This window comes from Salvelinus namaycush, chromosome 21 (genome assembly GCF_016432855.1).
Source record: "Salvelinus namaycush isolate Seneca chromosome 21, SaNama_1.0, whole genome shotgun sequence".
Lineage (NCBI taxonomy): Eukaryota > Metazoa > Chordata > Actinopteri > Salmoniformes > Salmonidae > Salvelinus > Salvelinus namaycush.
Window position 1 is genome coordinate 43,080,886 of NC_052327.1, and position 21,164 is coordinate 43,102,049.

General features: G+C 44.6%; 1 protein-coding gene across 2 annotated transcripts; it reads right to left on the reverse strand.

Moving 5' to 3' along the window:
* Positions 1 to 6,401: 6,401 nt before the first annotated feature.
* Positions 6,402 to 15,522, reverse strand: tmem17 (transmembrane protein 17). Of its 2 annotated transcripts, XM_039017723.1 has the most exons (6): positions 15,335 to 15,522; positions 15,008 to 15,111; positions 14,795 to 14,908; positions 13,275 to 13,418; positions 12,579 to 12,712; positions 6,402 to 7,235 (listed from the first exon to the last, which is right to left on the reverse strand). In XM_039017723.1, the coding sequence occupies exons 1-5, from the start codon at positions 15,447 to 15,449 to the stop codon at positions 12,611 to 12,613; spliced, it is 579 nt and encodes a 192-aa protein (XP_038873651.1). In that variant the 5' UTR covers positions 15,450 to 15,522; the 3' UTR covers positions 6,402 to 7,235; positions 12,579 to 12,610. The 2 variants fall into 2 exon arrangements, with proteins under 2 accessions (XP_038873651.1, XP_038873650.1); XM_039017722.1 differs by lacking the exon at positions 6,402 to 7,235 and having other exon boundaries at positions 12,380 to 12,712.
* Between the last annotated feature and the right edge of the window lie 5,642 nt (positions 15,523 to 21,164).

Below are 21,164 nucleotides of genomic sequence, written 5' to 3' on the forward strand. Positions count from 1 at the left end.
GAGGTGGAGGGTCCGTCATAGTCTGGGGCGGTGTGTCACAGCATCATCGGACTGAGCTTGTTGTCATTGCAGGCAATCTCACGCTGTTCGTTACAGGGAAGACATCCTCCTCCCTCGTGGTACCCTTCCTGCAGGCTCATCCTGACATGACCCTCCAGCATGACAATGCCACCAGCCATACTGCTCGTTCTGTGCATGATTTCCTGCAAGACAGGAATGTCAGTGTTCTGCCATGGCCAGTGAAGAGCCCGGATCTCAATCCCATTGAGCACGTCTGGGACCTGTTGGATCGGAGGGTGAGGGCTAGGGCCATTCCCCCCCAGAAATGTCCGGGAACTTGCAGGTGCCTTGGTGGAAGAGTGGGGTAACATCTCACAGCAAGAACTGGCAAATCTGGTGCAGTTCAAGACGAGGAGATGCACTGCCGTACTTAATGCAGCTGTTGGCCACACCAGATACTGACTAACTTTTGATTTTGACCCCCCCCCCCCCCCCCTTTGTTCAGGGACACATGTCTGTGGAACTTGTTCAGTTTGTCTCAGTTGTTGAATCTTGTTATGTTCATATAAATATTTACACATGTTAAGTTTGCTGTTAATAAATGCAGTTGACAGTGAGAGGACATTTCTTTTTTTGCTGAGTTAACATAGCACAGTTCGGGCTTGAGTTGATTTATCTCTAGAGAAACTGCACAATGCACACATTGAGCTCAGAAAAAATCTAACTAAATGGAATTCAAATAATTAAAATGACGTTGCTCAAAGAGCTGTTTAAAAATCAAAAAATTACAGAAATTACGGTTAATCGCTCAGCACTATTTTGGAAGTGAAATCGCAGAGGTCAAGGCCTTATTCTTGCTAGGTATTGCTTATTCTTGCTGGCGGAACGGAGGTGTAATGTGTCATGGGTAAATTGTGACTGACTTACTGATTTACAAATAATAAGTAGTAGTTGTTTATGATGCAAGGTTCTTTGTAGATCAGTCTCGGCACGTGGAGTCAGAGTTGTCTTTGGTGAAGTGTCTGAAAGTGGGTGTTGAAAAATAAGTGGGTGTATGGAAACATAACAGACTGTTTTGCATGGCTGCTTCCTTGTAGCATTTTAGCTAAGCTGGTTAGGCAGGATAGGATAATTAACATGGCAGCTTAGGAGAATTAACGTGGCAGGTTAGGCTAACGTTCAAGGTTAGGAGAACTAACCTAGCAGGTTAGGAGAATGAGGTTAAGGTTAGATTTAGCTAAAACTACAAGTCATAATAATTTAGCAGGTTCATACATTTTTTACATAGTTATTACACATTGATTACACAGTCACTCCTATTTCATATGTCACAGCGATTCACTGATATATGCTATGATGCTGGTAAAGTTCTGTCTCACACACCTACTGTTGCTGCACGAGGCAGAAACACTTCCACAAGCTCGTGGACAGTGTTGGTCCAAAAGTTAACTAGCTAATGAATGCAAACAATGTTCTCCCCCAAAACATAGCCACCCGACATCCGTTGATTCAGTAGCTATAGGTAGCTAACTACAGTATCTAGCTAGGTGTCATCTAAAATACCCCTAATTTATAATTTATAAATTATAAATTAGGGGCAACAGGGCTAGGTAGTTAGCTAGCTAGTTATTTTCATGAACTGAATTTCTATTTCAATAGGAGAACAAGTGGCTGCATAGCTAATTCTTAGTCACATGGATTCCTAAGTCATTGCTTATAATATTGAAAATGATTGCAGTTTTGTTTTCATGCTGGTTGCATTGACTTTTTTCCCCCAGCTTTGACTGTGCAAACACAGATAAAACAACGAGATGAATTATACAAATCTTTGGTGCTACTGACCGTAGTGGTGGTGCTTGGCTTGCACATGCAAATTATTAAATCCATGGCTAGTCCCATGTCAGGGTTCTGTTTGTTGACTTTTCTTCTGCCTTCAATACAATCCAGCCTTACATTGTCAGAGACTCATAAGGGACTTCTCCTTTAATAGGGGGCTGGTTTTGTGGCTGTTGGACTTCCTGAGCCAGAGGTCACAGTGGGTCAAAGTAGGTCCCCACGTGTCGAACATATGCACCACCAACACAGGCTCCACAGGGATGTGTTTTGTCCCCACTCCTGTAGCTACACTAATAGTTGTAATATTTCCCATCCTGATAGACACCTCGTTAAGTTTGCTGATGACACTGTCTTGATCAGCCTGTTGCATAATGACGAGGAACACCATGGCCCGGTCCTAAATTTACATTTTTACATTTACATTTAAGTCATTTAGCAGACGCTCTTATCCAGAGCGACTTACAAGTACATACATTCATACTTTTTTTTTTTTTTTGTACTGGCCCCCCGTGGGAATCGAACCCACAACCCTGGCGTTGCAAGCGCCATGCTCTACCAACTGAGCCACACGGGGCCCTGTCTACTAAATGACTTTGTAGAGCGTAGTGGCGATTCTCACTTGGTCTTCAATACCAACAAGACCAAAGAGATGTGCATTGACTTCAGGAAGTGTACAACACCTACCTCTGCAACATCTATCAGAGGTCAGAACAGAGATTGTAGAGGAATACAAATATCTGGGTGTCCTCTTGGACAATAAGCTTCAGTGGAGTGAATGTATAGACCTGATCTACAAAAAGAGTCAAAAGAGACTGTACTTTCTTAAAAAGCTGGGATCTTTTAATGTAGACTGTACTATACTGACTCCGTTTTACAAATCTTTCATTGCGAGTATTTTAACTTTTTGTATTGTTTGTTGGTTTGGCAATGCCACTGTCAGCCAGAGAAATATGCTGAGAAGGATTATCCCCACAGCAAGCAAGGTACTAGGAGTCAAACAGACAGGCATGGATGAGATCTTTAAGGTCAAGGCCCTCCTCAATTCTCACAAAAATATTTTAGACCCAAGCCACCCCCTGTACCCGGACTTTGAACTACTCCCCTCTAGGTGCAGGTACAGGGCACCCCTCGGCAAGAAAAACAGAACTAGACAATCATAGCTCAGGCTAATGTTCCTATCGACCCAGTAAGGCCAGCGGGCTAGTCTATTTTTATTGCTATGTAACTGTTATGAATGCTGTATTGTCAATTTGTTTTCTACTGTATTTATATGCCATTTTAAACATGTACATGATGCTGCAACAAAATTTCCCCATGGGGACAATAAAGTCAGTAAAGTGATGGCCTGGCAGGCAGGTAGCACACTTGTGAAAGCGAACTGCTCAGCAAAGCAAAGGCTCTTTTGAGAACTACCAGATTTATGTTATTAAAAAGTTAATTTCCAGTGTCTGTGTATATGTTAAAGGACAATCAGTAGTTGCTACATCCATTTTTGTATCTGCATCCATGTTTTTACTTATAAATTAATGATATTTACCCATTGACTCTAGAAGAATAAATGCCTCATGAGCTTAGTTCAACTGTCATTCCCTATCTGAACCCAAAATACAAGCTTGTTTTACTCCAATGTTTGTAAGTAAAGTGAATGTAAACAAACACTGGAAAGCCTCTAAACATGGTTCCAAATATAATTTTTATACCATGGATGGTCAGTCCTTGCATCCATAACTCTGTCTATCCATTCTAGTGGTTACATTTCTCCAGCCCCATCCCAGCTTTACCAAAACAGTGGCGGGAGACCACTTTGTGGACAGTCGTGAGGGCACGACAAAACCTATTCCCCCTCAGGAGATTGAAAGGATTTGGCATGGGTCCTCAGATCCTCAAAAGGTTCTACAGCTGCACCATCGAGAGCATCCTGACTGGTTGCATCACTGCCTGGTATGGCAACTGCTCGGCCTCCGACCGTAAGGGACTACAAAAGGTAGTGCGTACGGCCCAGTACATCACTGGGGACAAACTTCCTGCCATCCAGGACCTCTATACCAGGCGGTGTCAGAGGAAGACCCTAAAAATTGTCAAAGACTCCAGCCACCCTAGTCATAGACTGTTCTCTGTGCTACTGCATGGCAAGCGGTACCGGAGCACCAAGTCTAGGTCCAAGAGGCTTCTAAACAGCTTCTACCCCCAAGCCATAAGACTCCTGAACAACTAATAAAATGGCTACCCAGACTATTTGCATTGCCTACTCTCTGTTACTATCTATGCATAGTCACTTTAATAACTCTACCTACATGTACATATTACCTCAATTTCCTTGACTAACCAGTGCCCCCGCACATTGACTCTGTACCGGTACCCGCTGTAAATATTCTTGCTTTTATTATTGTATTGCTGCTCTTTGACTACTTGTTACTTTTATTTCTTATTCATATTTTTTAAACTGCATTGTTGGTTAAGGGCTTGTAAGTAAGCATTTCACTGTAAGGTCTACCTGTTGTATTCGGCGCAGGTGACAAATAACATTTGATTTGACTTTGGTATTGTTTCAACTGCTGATTGCCGCTTTAAGGTGTTACTTTGGCAGATAATGTTACCCATCTTAAGAAATTGTGTTTTTTAATAATTAACTAAATGTATGGTGTTTTTTGTTTACGAGCATATGGACCATCAATTGTATTGTTAATTGTTATGCTGTAAATAGCTATTTTATGTTTGTAAGTGATAAAATTAACTAACAAATATGATATTTTGCCATTCTGAGTAATTACTACTTCAGTAAGGATTACTGTACACTTATTCAGTGAACTTGGCTATGCAGTGCATTTGGAAAGTATTCAGACCCCTTCCCTTTTTCCAAATGTTGTTACATTACAGCCGTATTCTAGAATTTAGTAAATAAACATTTTTCTTCATCAATCTACACACAATACCCCATAATGGCAAAGCAAAAATAGTTTTTTATTAGTTTTTTTGCAAATGTATTAAAAATAAAAAAACATAAATATTTTATTTACATAAGTGTTCAGACCATTTACTATGAGACTCAAAATTGAGCTCAGATGCATCGTGTTTCCATTGATCATCCTTGAGATGTTAATACAACTTGATTGGAGTCCACCTGTGGTAAATTCAATTAATTGGACATGATTTGAAAAGGCACACACCTGTCAAAATAAGGTCCCACAGTGGACAGTGCATGTCAGAGGAAAAACCAAGCCATGAGGCAGAAGGAATTGTCCGTAGAACTCAAGAGACAGGATTGTGTCGAGGCACAGATCTGGGGAAGGGTACCAAAACATTTCTGCAGCATTGAAGGTTCCCAAGAACACATTGGCCTCCATCATTCTTGAATGGAAGAAGTTTAGAACCACCAAGACTCTTCCTAGAGCTGGCCGTCCGGCCAAACTGAGCAACTAGGGGAGAAGGGCCTTGGTCAGGGAAGTTCCAAGAACCCAGATGGTCACTCTGACAGAGCTCCAGAGTTCCTCTTTGGAGATGGGAGAACCTTCCAGAAGGACAACCATCTCTGCAGCACTCCACCAATCAGGCCTTTATGGTAGAGTGGCCAGACAGAAGCCACTCCTCAGTAAACGGCACATGACAGCCCGCTTGGAGTTTGCCAAAAGGCACCTAAAGGACTCTGACCATGAGAAACAAGATTCTCTGGTCTGATGAAACCAAGATTGAACTCTTTGGCCTGAATGTCAAGCGTCAGGCCTGGAGGAAACCAGGCACCGCACATCACCTGGCCAACACCATCCCTATGGTGAAGCGTGGTGGGGCAGCATCATGCTGTGGGGATGTTTTTCAGCGGCAGGGACTGGGAGACTAGTCAGGATTGAGGGAAAGATGAACAGAGCAAAGTACAGAGAGTTCCTTGATGAAAACCTGCTCCAGAGCGCTCAGGACCTCAGACTGGGATGAAGGTTCACCTTCCAACAGGACAACGACACTAAGCACACAGCCAAGACAGCGCAGGAGTGGCTTCGGGACAAGTCTCTGAATGTCCTTGAGTTGCCCAGCCAGAGCCCGGACTTGAACCCGATCGAACATCTCTGGAGAGACCTGAAAATAGCTGTGCAGCGATGCTCCCCATCCAACCTGACAGAGCTTGAGAGGATCTGCAGAGAAGAATGGGAGAAACTCCTCAAATACAGGTGTGCCAAGCTTGTAGCGTCATACCCAAGAAGACTCGAGGCTATAATTGCTGCCAGAGGTGCTTCAACAGAGTGCCGAGTAAAGGGTCTGAATACTTATGTAAATGTGATATTTCAGTTTTTCTAAAAAACTGTTGTTGCTTTCTCATTATGGGGTATTTTGTGTAGATTGATGAGGGAAAAAAACTATGTAATACATTTTAGAATAAGGCTTTGATGGTCTGATCAACACATTGTTTAAGGTAGTGCAAAATATTTGCAATAGATGGAAGCATAAGACCACAAATTAAATTTCATAAGATTCGTTCATTTTTCTTTCTTAATTAAAACATGTATTCTTGCTGTTTAAATTGGCCACATCTTGAGAAAGAGGACAGTGACAAGCATTTAATTTAGGTTGGACTCTTTACTGGAGGTTGGCACTTGGCAACCTGACACAATTACTGGAAACTCAAGAGGCTTGCCTTGCATCATTTGTTTACAGAAATGTCCCTTTGTGAGACCTGAACGATGCTGACCTACAGCATTCCACTCTCTGGCAAATGATCATGCAATTTTATCCTGCAAATTAATCCATTCAAGGGAATCAATCTTACCCCAACAAACAAAGATGTCGTTGTGACCTTTTATACAGTACTTTCACATGGTAAATGAGATTGTGCTACTGCTACTCTTGCCATAACAGCCAGTTTTAACATACAATAACATGTTTACATACACCCCTCAAGCAGAGATAATTATTTCCAAGGCAACCTCTAGCCAAAGGAGATGGAAGGATTTCCACCACCCCGGCTGCCTCCACCCAGACACCAACTCCCCTGACAGTAATGACTCCAACATGGAGGATGAGGAGCAGGACCCTGGCGGGAGGCTATGTAAGATGACAGCCACAATATGGACATGCTACAAAGGGAAAATGGGTCAATATAGTGACTAAAGCTATTTTAAGCTTAGTTAGTAATATTAACTATTCCTTATTTTCTCTTCATCTGTATGGCTGTATGGTTACTTAAAAGTTCAAATTGCATTTGTGATTAAAAAGTGTTAAGCGTGGAGTTTGTGGCATGGGCACATTGGAATGACCTATGAGCAATAGGGCTGGTAAGCCTTGTATCTTACATAGCAAGTGATTCCCCAGCTTTTCCAATGCTGGGTTGTGTTTCTCTTGGATGTGATACAGCAGTGTAATCCAGTTGTTTAAGGCAATCCAGTTCACCTGTTGGATGCTTCAGGAAATACCTTCATCAAAAGACACAGAGGATGGTGTCAGTTGAGTCATCTCTTAAAGGCCTGTCATCCCAAAATACCAGATTAGATCTCTGTTGAATGCCTCTGCTAGTTACAGTAAAGTCTCTTATTATTAGTGTCTGCCAGCACCACAAGGCTTTGTTTTTCTCAACAGGGTAGATCAACTATGGCCAAATATAGACATACAGCACCAGTCACAAGTTTGGACACACCTACTCATTCCAGGGTTTTTCTTATTTTTACTATTTTCTACATTGTATGATAATAGTGAAGACATCAAAACTATGAAATAACACATATGGAAACGTAGTAACCAAAAAATTGTTTAACAAATCAAAATAGATTTTATATTTGAGATTCTTCAAAGTAGCCACCCTTTGTCTTGACAGCTTTGCACACTCTTGGCATTCTCTCAACCAGCTTCATGAAGTAGTCACCTGGAATGCATTTAAATTAACAGGTGTGCCTTGTTAAAAGTTAATTTGTGTAATGTATTGCCTTCTTAATGCATTTGAGCCAATCAGTTGTGTTGTGACAAGGTAGGGGTGGTACACAGAAGATAGCCCTATTTGGTAAAAGACCAAGTCCATATTTGTTTTTTGTATTTCACCTTTATTTAACCAGGTATGCCAGTTGAGAACAAGTTCTCATTTACAACTGTGACCTGGCCAAGATAAAGCAAAGCAGTGCGACAAAAACAACAACACAGAGTTACACATAAACAAACATACAGTCAATAACACAATAGAAAAATCTATGTACAGTGTGTGCAAATGTAGAAGAGTAGGGAGGTAGGCAATATATAGGCCATAGAGGTAAATAATTACAATTTAGCATTAACACTGGAGTGATAGATGTGCAGATGATGATGTGCAAGTAGAGATACTGGGGTGCAAAAGTTTGTTTGTTAACTTGGCTTTCGAAGATTTAAGAAAGGCATGGCAGGATGGATATAGGTCTATAACAGTTTGGGATCCCACTCTGTGTGGGTTTTTGTTTCGATGGCGCTTCAGTCATGTCAGGGAACAGATGAGGGGAGGGGTACATGTCCTACTAAAGCAAACATTTAAGAAAGCGGTATATGTGCATTGCAACTCCCACCGTTTGAATTTGGTTCTGTGCACCGCGGCAAAAGTGTCGGGACATGTCAGTACTTCTTTTGACACAGTAAACCAGCTACACACATTTATGAGTGGATCCCACAGACATGCTGGATTCATAGAAGTACAGAAAGAGTTGCATCCCGATAGGTGGAGTTCAAAATCAGGGTCTGTGAGTAAAGTGCTGTTACTGCTAGATGTCATTTTAGAGGTTCTTGCAGATTTTTCAGAGGCTTGTGGACAAACCAAATTAGAAGCTGATGCCCTCTTACAAGAAATCCAGAACAATACGTTTTTATTCCTGTTAGTCACGTTTAGTAAATAGTTTGACACTAGTGATTTTGCTATGAAGGGATTACAAAGCTCTACATTATCTGTGACAGACTGTATTGGTTTAATTGAAATCCTCAAAAGCAGCTTTTCTACGTTCAGAGAACTCAGGGGGAGACTTTGATAAAGTTCTCAAGCTAACTGAAGAGATGATGGTTAAGCGTGATATTAGTAATTGGGACGTGAGCGCATCACGGCAGCAAAAACTGCCTGTAAAATTGGCAGACAGTGTAGTCACAACTTCATTAGGGAAAACATCCAGCATCAAGAGTGACAGTGACCTGAGGCAACTTTGGAACAATATTCTAGACAGACAGATTACCGAGTTAAACTCAATATTTCAAGGAGACACATGGGATCATGCAAGCGGCAGCCTCCTTTTCCAAAGAATCCCAAACCTGCGGCCTTAAAGAGCAGCTGAAGACCACATGCGATCATTATGCAATATCAATTGAGGATGCTGAATTCACTGTTTTTATTCAGCAATTGAGTTGCAAAATGAACATGGGAAAGAGTGACGTATCCTCCATAATGAGTGTACTTGACAGCTGCCCTGATATTTTCCCTAATATAAACTATGTTAAGGATCACTGTCACACTTCCAATGACATCACGCAGTGTGGAGAGACTTTTCTCAACACCAACTAGGATAAAAAACGTGTTCGCACATCAATGACAAGCGCCCGACTGAACCACTTCAGTTTGCTGTTTTGAGCGTGAACAGACAGATACATTGTCTGAAATCATCACCATATTCAACTCAAAGTCTCGCCGTCTGCGCCTTGTGATGTAGGTCACGCCTTATGATACGTCTACTAAAGGTAAGGTACCTTTTTATAGTACTACTGCCCGCCGTGGTATAAATGGTAACATCAAATATAGACTTGTTTGCCCATCGAGATTAAAGTGCGCCTGAAGATGAGTTTTATGTTGTTGGCAAGTTGGCAACTGGTCTAAAGTTACTATCTTATTTTAATATGCTGGGATATGTAATTATTTGTATATGTAACGAGGTTGCTCCAAGTACTATGCACTAGTATAAAACGATTGTATTACGAAATAATATACGGTGCACATTGCAAAATAAATGTAATAAACAAGTAGAAAAATGGCTATCCAAATTTTTCTAGGCCTATCCACCCCAAAAAAAATCTGGCTACGCCCGTGATTAGTCCCAGGGTCCTTGGACATAGGCAGGGTCCTTGGACATAGGTAATGTACATAGGTACATACCACTGAACTGTTTGCTGTAACACAAACACTCAATGTTGTTTTGACCTCTACACTGTATAGAACGATCCAGAGGCATACAGTACAGAATAATGAGTCTGAATGGACTCAAAGTGCTAAACTATTACCCTCAACTATTATCCCTCACCTGGACCTGCCAGTTCCCCTATGACAGACACCTATCTGGCCCACTGCTACCCTTAACACCTACTCCCACCTGCAGTGCTACCTCAGCAGCCTCACCTCCAATTCGGCCACCGCCGACTACTGCAAGCTGCGGGTGCATTGCCGCAGCCTGGCCGGCAACGTTGTACATGTGCCGACAGTGACGTCGACGGGAGGAGGGTGGGCGGAGAGGAGTGCCAAGCAGGCGGTGGTGGTGACGGCCGGGGTGCAACCCAGGGAGAACAACAGCTCCTGGTTGATGCAGGGATTCCTGGACTTCCTGCTGGGAGTCGGACGACACCAGGCAGCTGAGGGAGATCTTTGTGTTTAAAGTCACTTATGCACTTTGGGCCTTTTTATCTTTGAAAATAACCAACTATTTCAGTTATGTGTTTGATTGCCATGTGGGATAAATGTTCGTTTTCCATTCAGAATTAGAAACACCTCATAAAGAGACCCCATGATGTTGATTGTTGTGTTGCTCCCTTGCGGACCTGCAGGTGATGCCTATGCTGAACCCAGACAGGGTGGTGGTGGGGAACTACTACTGCTCTCTGGCCGGCAGGGACCTGAACAGGAACTACAAGACTCTGCTGAGGGACTCCTTCCCCTGCGTCTGGCACACCAGGAACATGGTCAATAGGTGAGAGGGGGGAAGTGGGAGGATACTCAAACAGAAGTGAGAGAGTCATGCCTCTCTAACCTACGGAGAGGTTTGTATGTTCAGTCTGCCTTCTCTGACCTTGTTGCTATGGTTTCCCCTCTGTCCTTGTTGTTGTCATTGCACCCAAAACTGATGGCTGAGAGGGATGTGGTGCTGTATGGATTTTCACGGTCACAGTCGTAAGAACAATGTCTTCATGTACGACTGTACCAACCGCGATGATGCCACACAATGGCTCCATGAGAGAATCTTCCCTCCCACGATGAGCAAGAACGTCAATGACAAGGTTTGAATCTCATTGAGTTAAAGAAAATCTTGGCCAACGGTAGCTGTGGTCAGAGAGAAGAGAGAGAGAAGGTATGGATGAGAGAGAAGCTCACTCTTCCTCATTTGTTTAGACTGATTGTGGCTTGTGCATTACCCAAGAACCTCATTTCTAAAGACAGTACGCTCCTGGATCCCCCATCCCACTACTCGCATCGGTGTCATAGGCCATGTGACCCTCTGGCAGGAGGAGGAGTCAGAGAAGGTATGGCTGCCAATTACCCTTCAAGCCCTACTGCATCTTGATAGTTTTGCAGTGTTACTAAAATACTGTTGTTACAGGTACATTTGTCTCAAAGTGTTTTACAACAACCTGGGCCTTGACCTCCCAAACCTGTTCTTAATAGGTTGATGCACTCTGAACATCCCCACCCCATCAAACTTAACAAAAGGCAGATCTGGAGGAGAGGATGGTCGCCAGACTGTCAGGGTCTGCCCCTCCTCACAATAAAGCACCTTTGGAGCTGAGAACCAGGCAGGGAAACACATTGGCAAATTTGACAGACTGCTGATATGAACCCTTGAAGATGGATGGAGACTAGAGGGAGTTTCTGCAACTATTTTGACCATGGGACAATAAAAGGTCTTTTCACACTGCATTGTTCTTAGCCCCGGGCTAGCTTAGCCCCAGGCTTGACTGGCCCTGAGATAGCTTAGCCTATGTTTCAGCATTTGTTAGCCCTGGGCTAAGGATTCACACTTGTATTCCAAAGCCCTGGTTAACGGACAAACAACACGCGACCAATGTTATAAGCAATTAAACATCTATTAACAGTACTTCCTTTTGCTTCTACTAGCCTTGCATTTGATTTCCAACAGTGATGGTTAGTATATCTGCCTATCCGACATGGGAAACAATGTTTCACTTTTGAAATTCGATCTTGCCCCTGTACAGAGAATGCTGTGCACAAACGAGACATCAACTTTCTGATCCTGGCAAAAACACGTAACAATATTATTAGCATGGATATATCCAAATAAATGTGAGCTCCTGCAAGTCAAACACTGCTCTTAGTCCTGATCTAAGGTGCAGTCTGAACGTGCCTTAACATGTACAGCACATTGCCTTTCAGATGGCTATAGAAATTACATTTATTTTTTGTCTTGATTGTGTTCTTATTGAGTCTTCATGTCGTTGTAAACCTATTTAACCTTTTAACTTTATAATATTTTGTATACATTTCAGTGTCAATTATTTTCCGTTTATCGATTGAAGGCATAATCAGATTGAGTCACTATCTATGCAGTAAATTATCTGTTAGAAAACTACATTCTCAAAATTCAAACTTGGTGTTATTGTAGCATAAACATTGTGAAACAGATACGTCTAAAAACCCAAACCTTTATTGTCTTCACATCTGTACAACAACCCCAAAAAATTATCACTCAAGGCACAAACACATTGTGTTAATGTCTGAACATGGTCCACTGAAAACACAGAGCTGAATTCTAACTTGAGATACACTTAAGCAACTCAAATTTCTCATAATCAACATCAATAGGAGATTTACACCCGAGTACCTCTGTCTCTGCATGTCAGCTCAGCAGAGCAGTCAGGCTGCCCTCAGCTCCTGAACCCCATCAAACTGTCTGAGGTGGAAGTGGCTCTCTGTGTGTCTGACCATCCCACGTAGAGCCACAAAGCCAGAGAGGGCCTAAGAGAGAAAGGGACTTTGTTAGAACAGACTTTTTTTTACCCCCTTTTCTCCGTGATATCCAAATTGGTAGTTACAGTCTTGTCCCATTGCTGCAACTCCCGTACGGACTCGGGAGAGGCAAAGGTCGAGAACCATGCGTCCGCACTGCTTCTTGACACACTGCTTGCTTAACCTGAAAGCCAGCTGCACCAAACAGCTGGCGACCGAAGTCAGCGTGCATGCGCCTGTCCCGCCACAAGAGCGCGATGGGACAAGGACACCCCGGCTGGCCAAACCCTCCCCTAACCCGGATGACGCTGGGCCAATTGTGCGCCACCTCATGGGTCTCCCGGGTCGCGGCCGGCTGCGACACAGCCTGGGATCAAACCCGGGTCTGTAGTGGCGCCTCAAGCACCACGATGCAGTGCCTTAGACCGCTACGCCACTCGGGAGGCCCCAGACACACAACCTTTATACACGACAGAGAAAATAAACCAGGGTTTAAATTACCCCAATGTGGTCAAATTGGACACTAATCTAGTTACCATGGTAAGAACAGGCAACAGGCATGCAACCTCACCTGTGTGAGTATGAACAGGGCCAGAATGAAGTGAACCCCTCTCTCCAGAGGTTGGATCAGAATGGCTTGGTTGAAGAGCTGAAACAGAATCAAAGGAAACTGCAGCAGGAGACTCAGGAGCCAGAAACCAGCCAGTTCAGGGACCTGTCATGAGAGAGAGACCGTAAACAATCACCCAAGACCAGTTCTCTGAGATGTTTTCCAACCATGGGCCAACCCCAGAGGTGGTCTATGGCTTAAAGTGCAACTGCCCATGAAAAACAACTTCTCATTTAGAAAACAATCTGTGGTATTGATATAGGTCTACTGTCAAAATTAACTACATAATGTAAATAGGATCATTTTGGCCATAATGTCAGTCACTTGTGGTCGCAACTACATCAAAACGTAAATGAAAGTTGGGTTTGTTTCAAACCTGCCCACATGCTCACAGCTGGCAGCACACAAGTAATCATCAAAAATCGTAATGCCTGTGGTAAGTTTGGGTTGACTTTGGATATACCTATGCGGCTAGTTAGGGACTATCTGTAAATTACACAATGTACATGGGACAATATGTTAAAATTCCAATAGCTCCTAATTTCAATTACTTAAAAATCTCCAACTATAAATTGTAGAAATTCATATACAAATATTGAAAGCATTTAATGAGAAAAGTAAAAGGTGTGCAACATGAACATCGTCTCATTTACATTAGTAATTTATTGACAGTCCCTAACTAGCCCCAGAAATAGGCTATCAAAACAATCAATCAAATGTATTTATAAAGTCCTTTTTACATCAGCCGATGTAACAAAGTGCTATACAGAACCCCAGCCTAAACGCCAAACAGCAAGCAATGCAGATGTAGAAGCACGGCTATCCAAACCAATTTTGCCAGGGTTGCACACCAGCTGGATGAAGCAAATTGCCTTAATAATTTGCCTAACACACACGAGACACCCATATTAAACCGGGTCGGTATAATTTGTGGACCGTCCCAACAGGAATCTGTTCCAAAAACGTTGTAAATAACAAGGTTGCCAACAAACAACGCATATGAAGTTGTATAGTGGCAGATTAAGATACCGGGTAGGGAGTGGGCAATGTAATTACGTTTTTTTTCACTCACCACGTTTACTCCGAAAAATGTCTGTCCTCACTCTTGTAGCCTATGGACAAACATTAAGAATAAGCTACGTGGTGAGTTGATGCCTATTCGGCAGCTAGTTAGCTAGGTGAATTGATCATGCTACTTTGTATGCGTTGTTTGTTGGAATCCTTGTACTTTACAAAGTGTTTCTAACAGATTCCTGTTGGAAGGTTCCACAAATTATACCCACTCTATTAAACCATACCCTGAAACCAACTCACTTTTGAATTCAGTCAAGGCCACAAAAATTCTTTAATGAACCAAATCTAAAACGAGGCCAAATCAGGAAGTGCAGTCGCCCTTTAATAATTAAGGATACGGTGAAAGTGTGTGTGTGTGTGTGTGTGTGTGTGTGTGTGTGTGTGTGTGTGTGTGTGTGTGTGTGTACCTTCTCTTGCAAATTTCCTGCATAGCCTAGGTAGAGTCTGATAGCCTCTACAAGAGTCATCAGGATGAGGATGGTGATGAGGATGAACTTATAGTAGTCAGGAAGGGCTGGATACTGAAACAATATGAAAAAAAGGCAAAGGGGTTTATTTAGATACTGGTTACAGTTAGGTACATAGAGTATGCGTGCATCTAAATTCTAGAGGTGAGTTACCTTGAGGTGCAGCATCACCACCTCGCTGATCCACCACAGTGGGAAAAAACACATGTTGAAGAACAGTGACATCTGGAGAGGCAGGCTGGAGACAACCTCACTGTCTGGGAACGTAAAACAATAGGGTTCACGTTCTTTCCGTATCCTACTTGCTAGTAAGCTAGTTAGTATATAACCTATACACGGCCGGGCCAACAGATGTAAATAATATCTGCCTGGTACCTATGGATAATGGGGTGGCAATGGCTTGTTTAGCTAGCTACAGTACTAGCTGAGACAAGCGCTAGCTAGCGCTTCAGTTACCAATCCATGCAAGTTTCCACTCACTGTGCCCCAAAAACGTGACATGATCTTGGGGAGATGGTTGAGTACGACTCTGATCAACAAACACAGTTCTGGAAAAGTGTCCTAAACGTCTTCTGATCGGTTCTGGAAGCTCCATGCGAATTGCAAAGATGCTCCTGTGCTAGCAAGACAGCGGTTTAGAAAGTCATGCCTGCCAGCAACAAAACACGGTTCCCTTGGTCACATAGGAAATCTCGCGTTCTGCCCAAAATCTCGCGACTCAAATGTGCCTCCTTTCATCGTTTCCTTTCCTTCATGACCAGTGGTCATACATTGATATCAAAATGATGACTGATTCAGCAGACCTCCACAATTTCCCAAATCTCTGTAAATCTACTTATCAAGACAGTCCTATCATTTTCAAATCAAACATTTTCCCCAACTGTTGCGCAGCGGTCTAAGGCACTGCATCTCAGTGCTAGAGGCGTCACTACAGACCCTGGTTCGATTCCAGGCTGTATCACAACCAACCGTAATTGGGAGTCCCATAAGGCGAAGCACAATTTGGCCCAGCATCGTCCGGGTTTGGCCGGGGTAGGCCGTCATTGTAAATAAGAATTTGTTCTTAACTGACTTGCCTAGTTAAATAAAGATTAAACAAATAAAATAAAACATTTAATTTAGCCTGGTCTCAGATTGTTTTGTGCTTTTGCCTAATCCTTTTTTCGGGGGAGGGCCGAGTTCAAAACAACTGAAGATTTTTTTTTTTTTGTCAAATCATGAAGTCAGTGATCTTCAGGGTAGGGAGATGGCGGAAGAAAAGAAGAACATCAAGAAGAAGCAACTGCTTTACAAGTGGGATGCACTGTTGAGCGCTACATCCCAAGGGGTCGTGCTGATTGTACGGAGATTGTGACAGCCGGTTAAATGGTGTTCCTTGACAAGGCAAGAACAAGATGTATGTCAAGAGAAGTGCAATGTTATCATAAAGAGACTTATACTTGGAATACGGAGGAGGAATGGAGGGGATCTTTTGGCTGATCCATTTGGGGTTTCAGGGTGAGTGAAAATATACTTGTGTGCTGTGGAATCGGTGAGGGTAACCAGAAGTGGTCTTCTGATAATTGTTTGTGTTTCTGCTGGTCAGAGGGAGCATGTGCTCCGTGTTTAACGAATGGGGGCAAGAGATGTGAATTGTTCTGCTCTCAAGAAAAGGGCACCATTGAAAGAAGTGATTACTGGGTTAGTGGTAAATGTGAAAGCTGACCAACTGAAGGGGAAGATTCTCTGTGTTTGTGATGCTCGTCGTTTGGAGCGACGCAGACAGGGTGGCGTGTGTGGAGAAACAGAAGAGTCATTGTCTGTTCTTTTGAGTTTTGATGTTGAGTCTTTGCCCGACAAAGTGATGTTAGGAAAAATAAGTTATCCTCTACGAGTTTTTGTGCCGAATACATTACGTTGTTACATGTGTCAAGTTTATGAGCATGTGGCAGCAGTGTGTAGGAGGGAGGTTCCTAGGTGTGAGACGTGTGCAGAAGGGCATGAGACAAAGGAATATGTAGCATTGGGGAAAGTAGTGGTCTGTGTTAATTGTAGGGGTGCCTATGGGGCTGGGGATCAGAAATGTCCCGTGTGAGAGATGCATGTTGAGGTTTCCAGGGTTAGAGTAGTGCAGAAGTTGTCATATGCTGAGGCAGTGAAGAAAGTTTATGAAGATGGGTCAAGGGGGAGGGATCCTGAGAGGAGTGTTGTGAGTAGTAGATCTGTACCAGTACAGAGGGATAAACCGACAAGTGATACATGTTTCAGTAAGATTTCATTTTTGGCCTTTATAGCAATGGTTATCAACTGTACTGCAGGGATGGAACGTAAGTCACAGAAAAAAAAGGTTGTGGTGGTAGCTGCAGAGAGGTATTTGGGTGTGCGAGACATCAGAAGAGTTATAGGGTGTGTTAAGTGGTGGTGTCCCATCCTTTCAGGCTGTTGGCCTAGCGTATGGTTATTTTTCATTTTTTGTATTTTTTTGTGAGTGTAGTGTTAGATGGTAGGGTATTTGTTGTGTTTATTTCTATATTCTTTTTGTATTTTTTTTTCAAGCAAAGTATAAGGGAGTCTAGTAGGTGGCGGTAATGCAACATGTATTGGATGCCAACCGCCATTAAACCTCATCGAAGAAGAAGAGATGGCGGAAGCAGAAGGGTCGTTTGAAGCTGAAAGCACGTCAAGTACAGTTAGCGAGGAAGATGAGTGGACAACAATCCAAGAATGGAACAAAAAGGGCAAAAATTGTTGTGGAAAATTAGTCTAATGAATCATTGCTTGTTGGACAACGTTTGGATAAGGATGTTTATTATTTTATTTTATTTTGAAGGATGGTGAAGAAGGTGTTGGGAAAAGTGGATGCAGTCAAAGTAACCAGAAATGGTATGGTGTTGATATCGTGTGTATCTGAAGAGCAAAAGGAGCGTGCATTGTGGCTCGCGGAATTGTCGAAGCATGAAGTGAACAGCTTTGATTTTCAGAGCAGAGCACCGGTAAAAGGTGTTATCTCTGGTGTCCCGTTGTAATGGCTTCCGTCGGTAGAAGGAGAGGAGGACCAAAGCACAGCGTGGTATGTATCCATATTTATTAGAATACTTTTTCAATAATGAACAAAACAATAAACAGACGAAAACCCAACGAAGCTACAGTCCCGAACTAGAGAACACAAAAACAGATGAACGCAAGAACAGGAACAATCACCCCCGGCAGTGGCGCTGGAAGTGGCCCCCACCCCACCATAGTTTATCCCCGCTTCCCTGGCCTCCTCGGAATGGCGACCCTCCAAAATAACCCCACTGTACTGATGGGCGCCTCTGGACAGAGGGGCAGCTCCGGACTGAGGGGCAGCTACGGACTGAGGGGCAGCTCATGACTGAAGGGCAGCTCATGACTGAAGGGCAGCTCATGACTGAAGGGCAGCTCATGACTGAAGGGTAGCTCATGACTGAGGGGTAGGTCAAGACTGAGGGATAGCTCATGATGGAGGGGTAGCTCATGACTGAGGGGTAGCTCATGACTGAGGGGTAGCTCATGACTGAGGGGTAGCTCATGACTGAGGGGTAGCTCATGACTGAGGGGTAGCTCATGATTGAAGGGCAGCTCATGACTGAGGGGTAGCTCATGGCTGAATGGCAGCTCAGGCGGCTCCTGACTGGCGGGCGGCTCAGGCGGCTCCTGACTGGCGGGCGGCTCAGGCGGCTCCTGACTGGCGGGCGGCTCAGGCGGCTCCTGACTGGCGGGCGGCTCAGGCGGCTCCTGACTGGCGGGCGGCTCAGGCGGCTCCTGACTGGCGGGCGGCTCAGGCGGCTCCTGACTGGCGGGCGGCTCAGGCGGCTCCTGACTGGCGGGCGGCTCAGGCGGCTCCTGACTGGCGGGCGGCTCTGGCGGCTCCTGACTGGCGGGCGGCTCTGGCGGCTCCTGACTGGCGGGCGGCTCTGGCGGCTCCTGACTGACGGACGGCTCTGGCGGCTCCTGACTGACGGACGGCTCTGAAGGCTCAGGACAGACGGGCGGCTTTGAAGGCTCAGGACAGACGGGCGGCTTTGAAGGCTCAGGATAGACGGGCGGCTCAGACGGCGCTGGGCAGACGGGCAGCGCAGGCGGCGCTGGGCAGACGGACAGCTCAGATGGCGCTGGGCAGACGGACAGCTCAGATGGTGCTGGGCAGACGGGCAGCGCAGGCGGCGCTGGGCAGACGGGCACACCTGTAGGGAGGAGACGGAGAGACAGCCTGGTGCGTGGGGCTGCCACAGGACCCACCAGGCTGGGGAGACCTACAGGAGGCTTGGTGTTAGGAGGAGGCACCTGAAGGACCGGGCTGTGGGGGAGCACTGGAGCTCTGGTGCGCAGCCTTGGCACCACTCCCCCAGGCTGGAATACTACTCTAGCCCGGACCCTCCAGAGTGCAGGCACAGGTTGAACCGGGCTGTGGGTGAGCACTGGAGATCTAGTGCCTACTACACGCACCTCTCCCTTAGGCTCCACTCCCACATTTGCCCGGCATGAGCGGAGCGCAGGCATAGGACGCACTGCACCCTCCCAGCGCCCCGGAGACCCAGCACGCAGAGCCGGCGCAGGATACCCTGGACCGAAACGGCGTACTGGAGACCAGACACGCTGAGCAGGCACACTACGCCCTGGCTGGATGCCCACACTCACATGACACTTTCGGGGGGCTGCCCTATAGCGCACCGGGCTATGGTTATGCACTGGCGACACCGTGCGCTCAACCGCATAACCAGTAACGCGCTGCTTATAATAAGCACGAGGAGTGAGCTCAGGTCTGCTACCTGGCTTAGCACACTCCCCGTGTGCCCCCCCCAAAAACAATTCTGGGGCTGCCTCTCGTACCTGTCGCACTGCCGTGCTGCCTCCTCATATCGCCGCCGCTCAGCTTTCGCTCCCTCCAGCTCAGCTTTGGGGCGGCGATATTCCCCAGCCTGTGCCCAGGGTCCTTCTCCGTTTAAAATCTCCTCCCATGTCCAGGAGTCCTGAGATTTCGGCCGCTGCTGCTGTTGCTTTCCGTTACCACGCTGCTTGGTCCTTTTGTGGTGGGTGATTCTGTAATGGCTTCCGTCGGTAGAAGGAGAGGAGGACCAAAGCGCAGCGTGGTATGTATCCATATTTATTAGAATACTTTTTCAATAATGAACAAAACAATAAACAGACGAAAACCCAACGAAGCTACAGTCCCGAACTAGAGAACACAAAAACAGATGAACGCAAGAACAGGAACAATCACCCACAAACCAACAGTGAAAACAGGCTACCTTAATATGGTTCCCAATCAGAGACAACGTAAAACACCTGCCTCTGATTGAGAACCATATCAGGCCAATAAGACAAACCTAAACAAAGAAACACATAACATAGACGACACCCACCCAGCTCACGCCCTGACCAACTAAACAAAGGCTAAACAAAGGAAATAAGGTCAGGAACGTGACACCCGTTGGACATTGATAATCAATATCTTAGGTTAAAAATTACAGGAGTAGTTCATGCACGACACTTGACAAGTATGGAGAATGGGAAAAAATAGAAACGTTTATCTGTATATTTGATGTTTGATGAGTATTTACTACCATATGTAAAGTTTGGATATATAAGATACGCCGTAAGAGCGTTCGTGCAAAACCCGATGCAATGCAAGAAGTGTAAAAAGTTTGGCCATGTGTCAAGTGTTTGCAGACAGAAAGAATATGTTATTGATGAGTCTGTGAATGTAAAATGTTGCAACTGTGGTGGGGTTCATATTTCCGAATTCCCTGAGTGCCCTGTTAGGGTGAAAGAGGTTGAGGGGTCAAGGATCAGGGCTGTACAGCAAATCTCCTATGTGGAGGCGGTGAAGAGAGTTAAAGGGAAAGGAGGCCAAAGTTCTGAAGAAGATATGGTGGTGGATACACCACAACCAGTTGCCAATGTTATATGTCAAGTGATCTGGATACACCTATTGTGAAGAAGGTGGATTTTGTAGCATTTATAGCCACAGTTATTAATTGTACTGCACAAGTGTCCAAGAAGCTGGACATCATTATATCTGCAGCTGAGAAGTTTTTGGGCCTCCCAAGATTTAACGGCAGAAGCACTACAAGGACTACTGTCGCCAGGAAATGTCCCGCCATCACAGGATCCTTCTGAGCCTGTGAAGGGGCTTTATTAAAACAGAAAAGCAGGCTGATTTACTTTAATTAACATTTTGTTACTGATAGTTTGTATGGATTCTTTTTTTTTTACCCTTTTTGGATCCTTAATATCCACCTGTACAGTAGGTGGTGGAATGCACATATAGTTAATGCCAACACCGTTACACCAAACAAGAAGAAGAAGT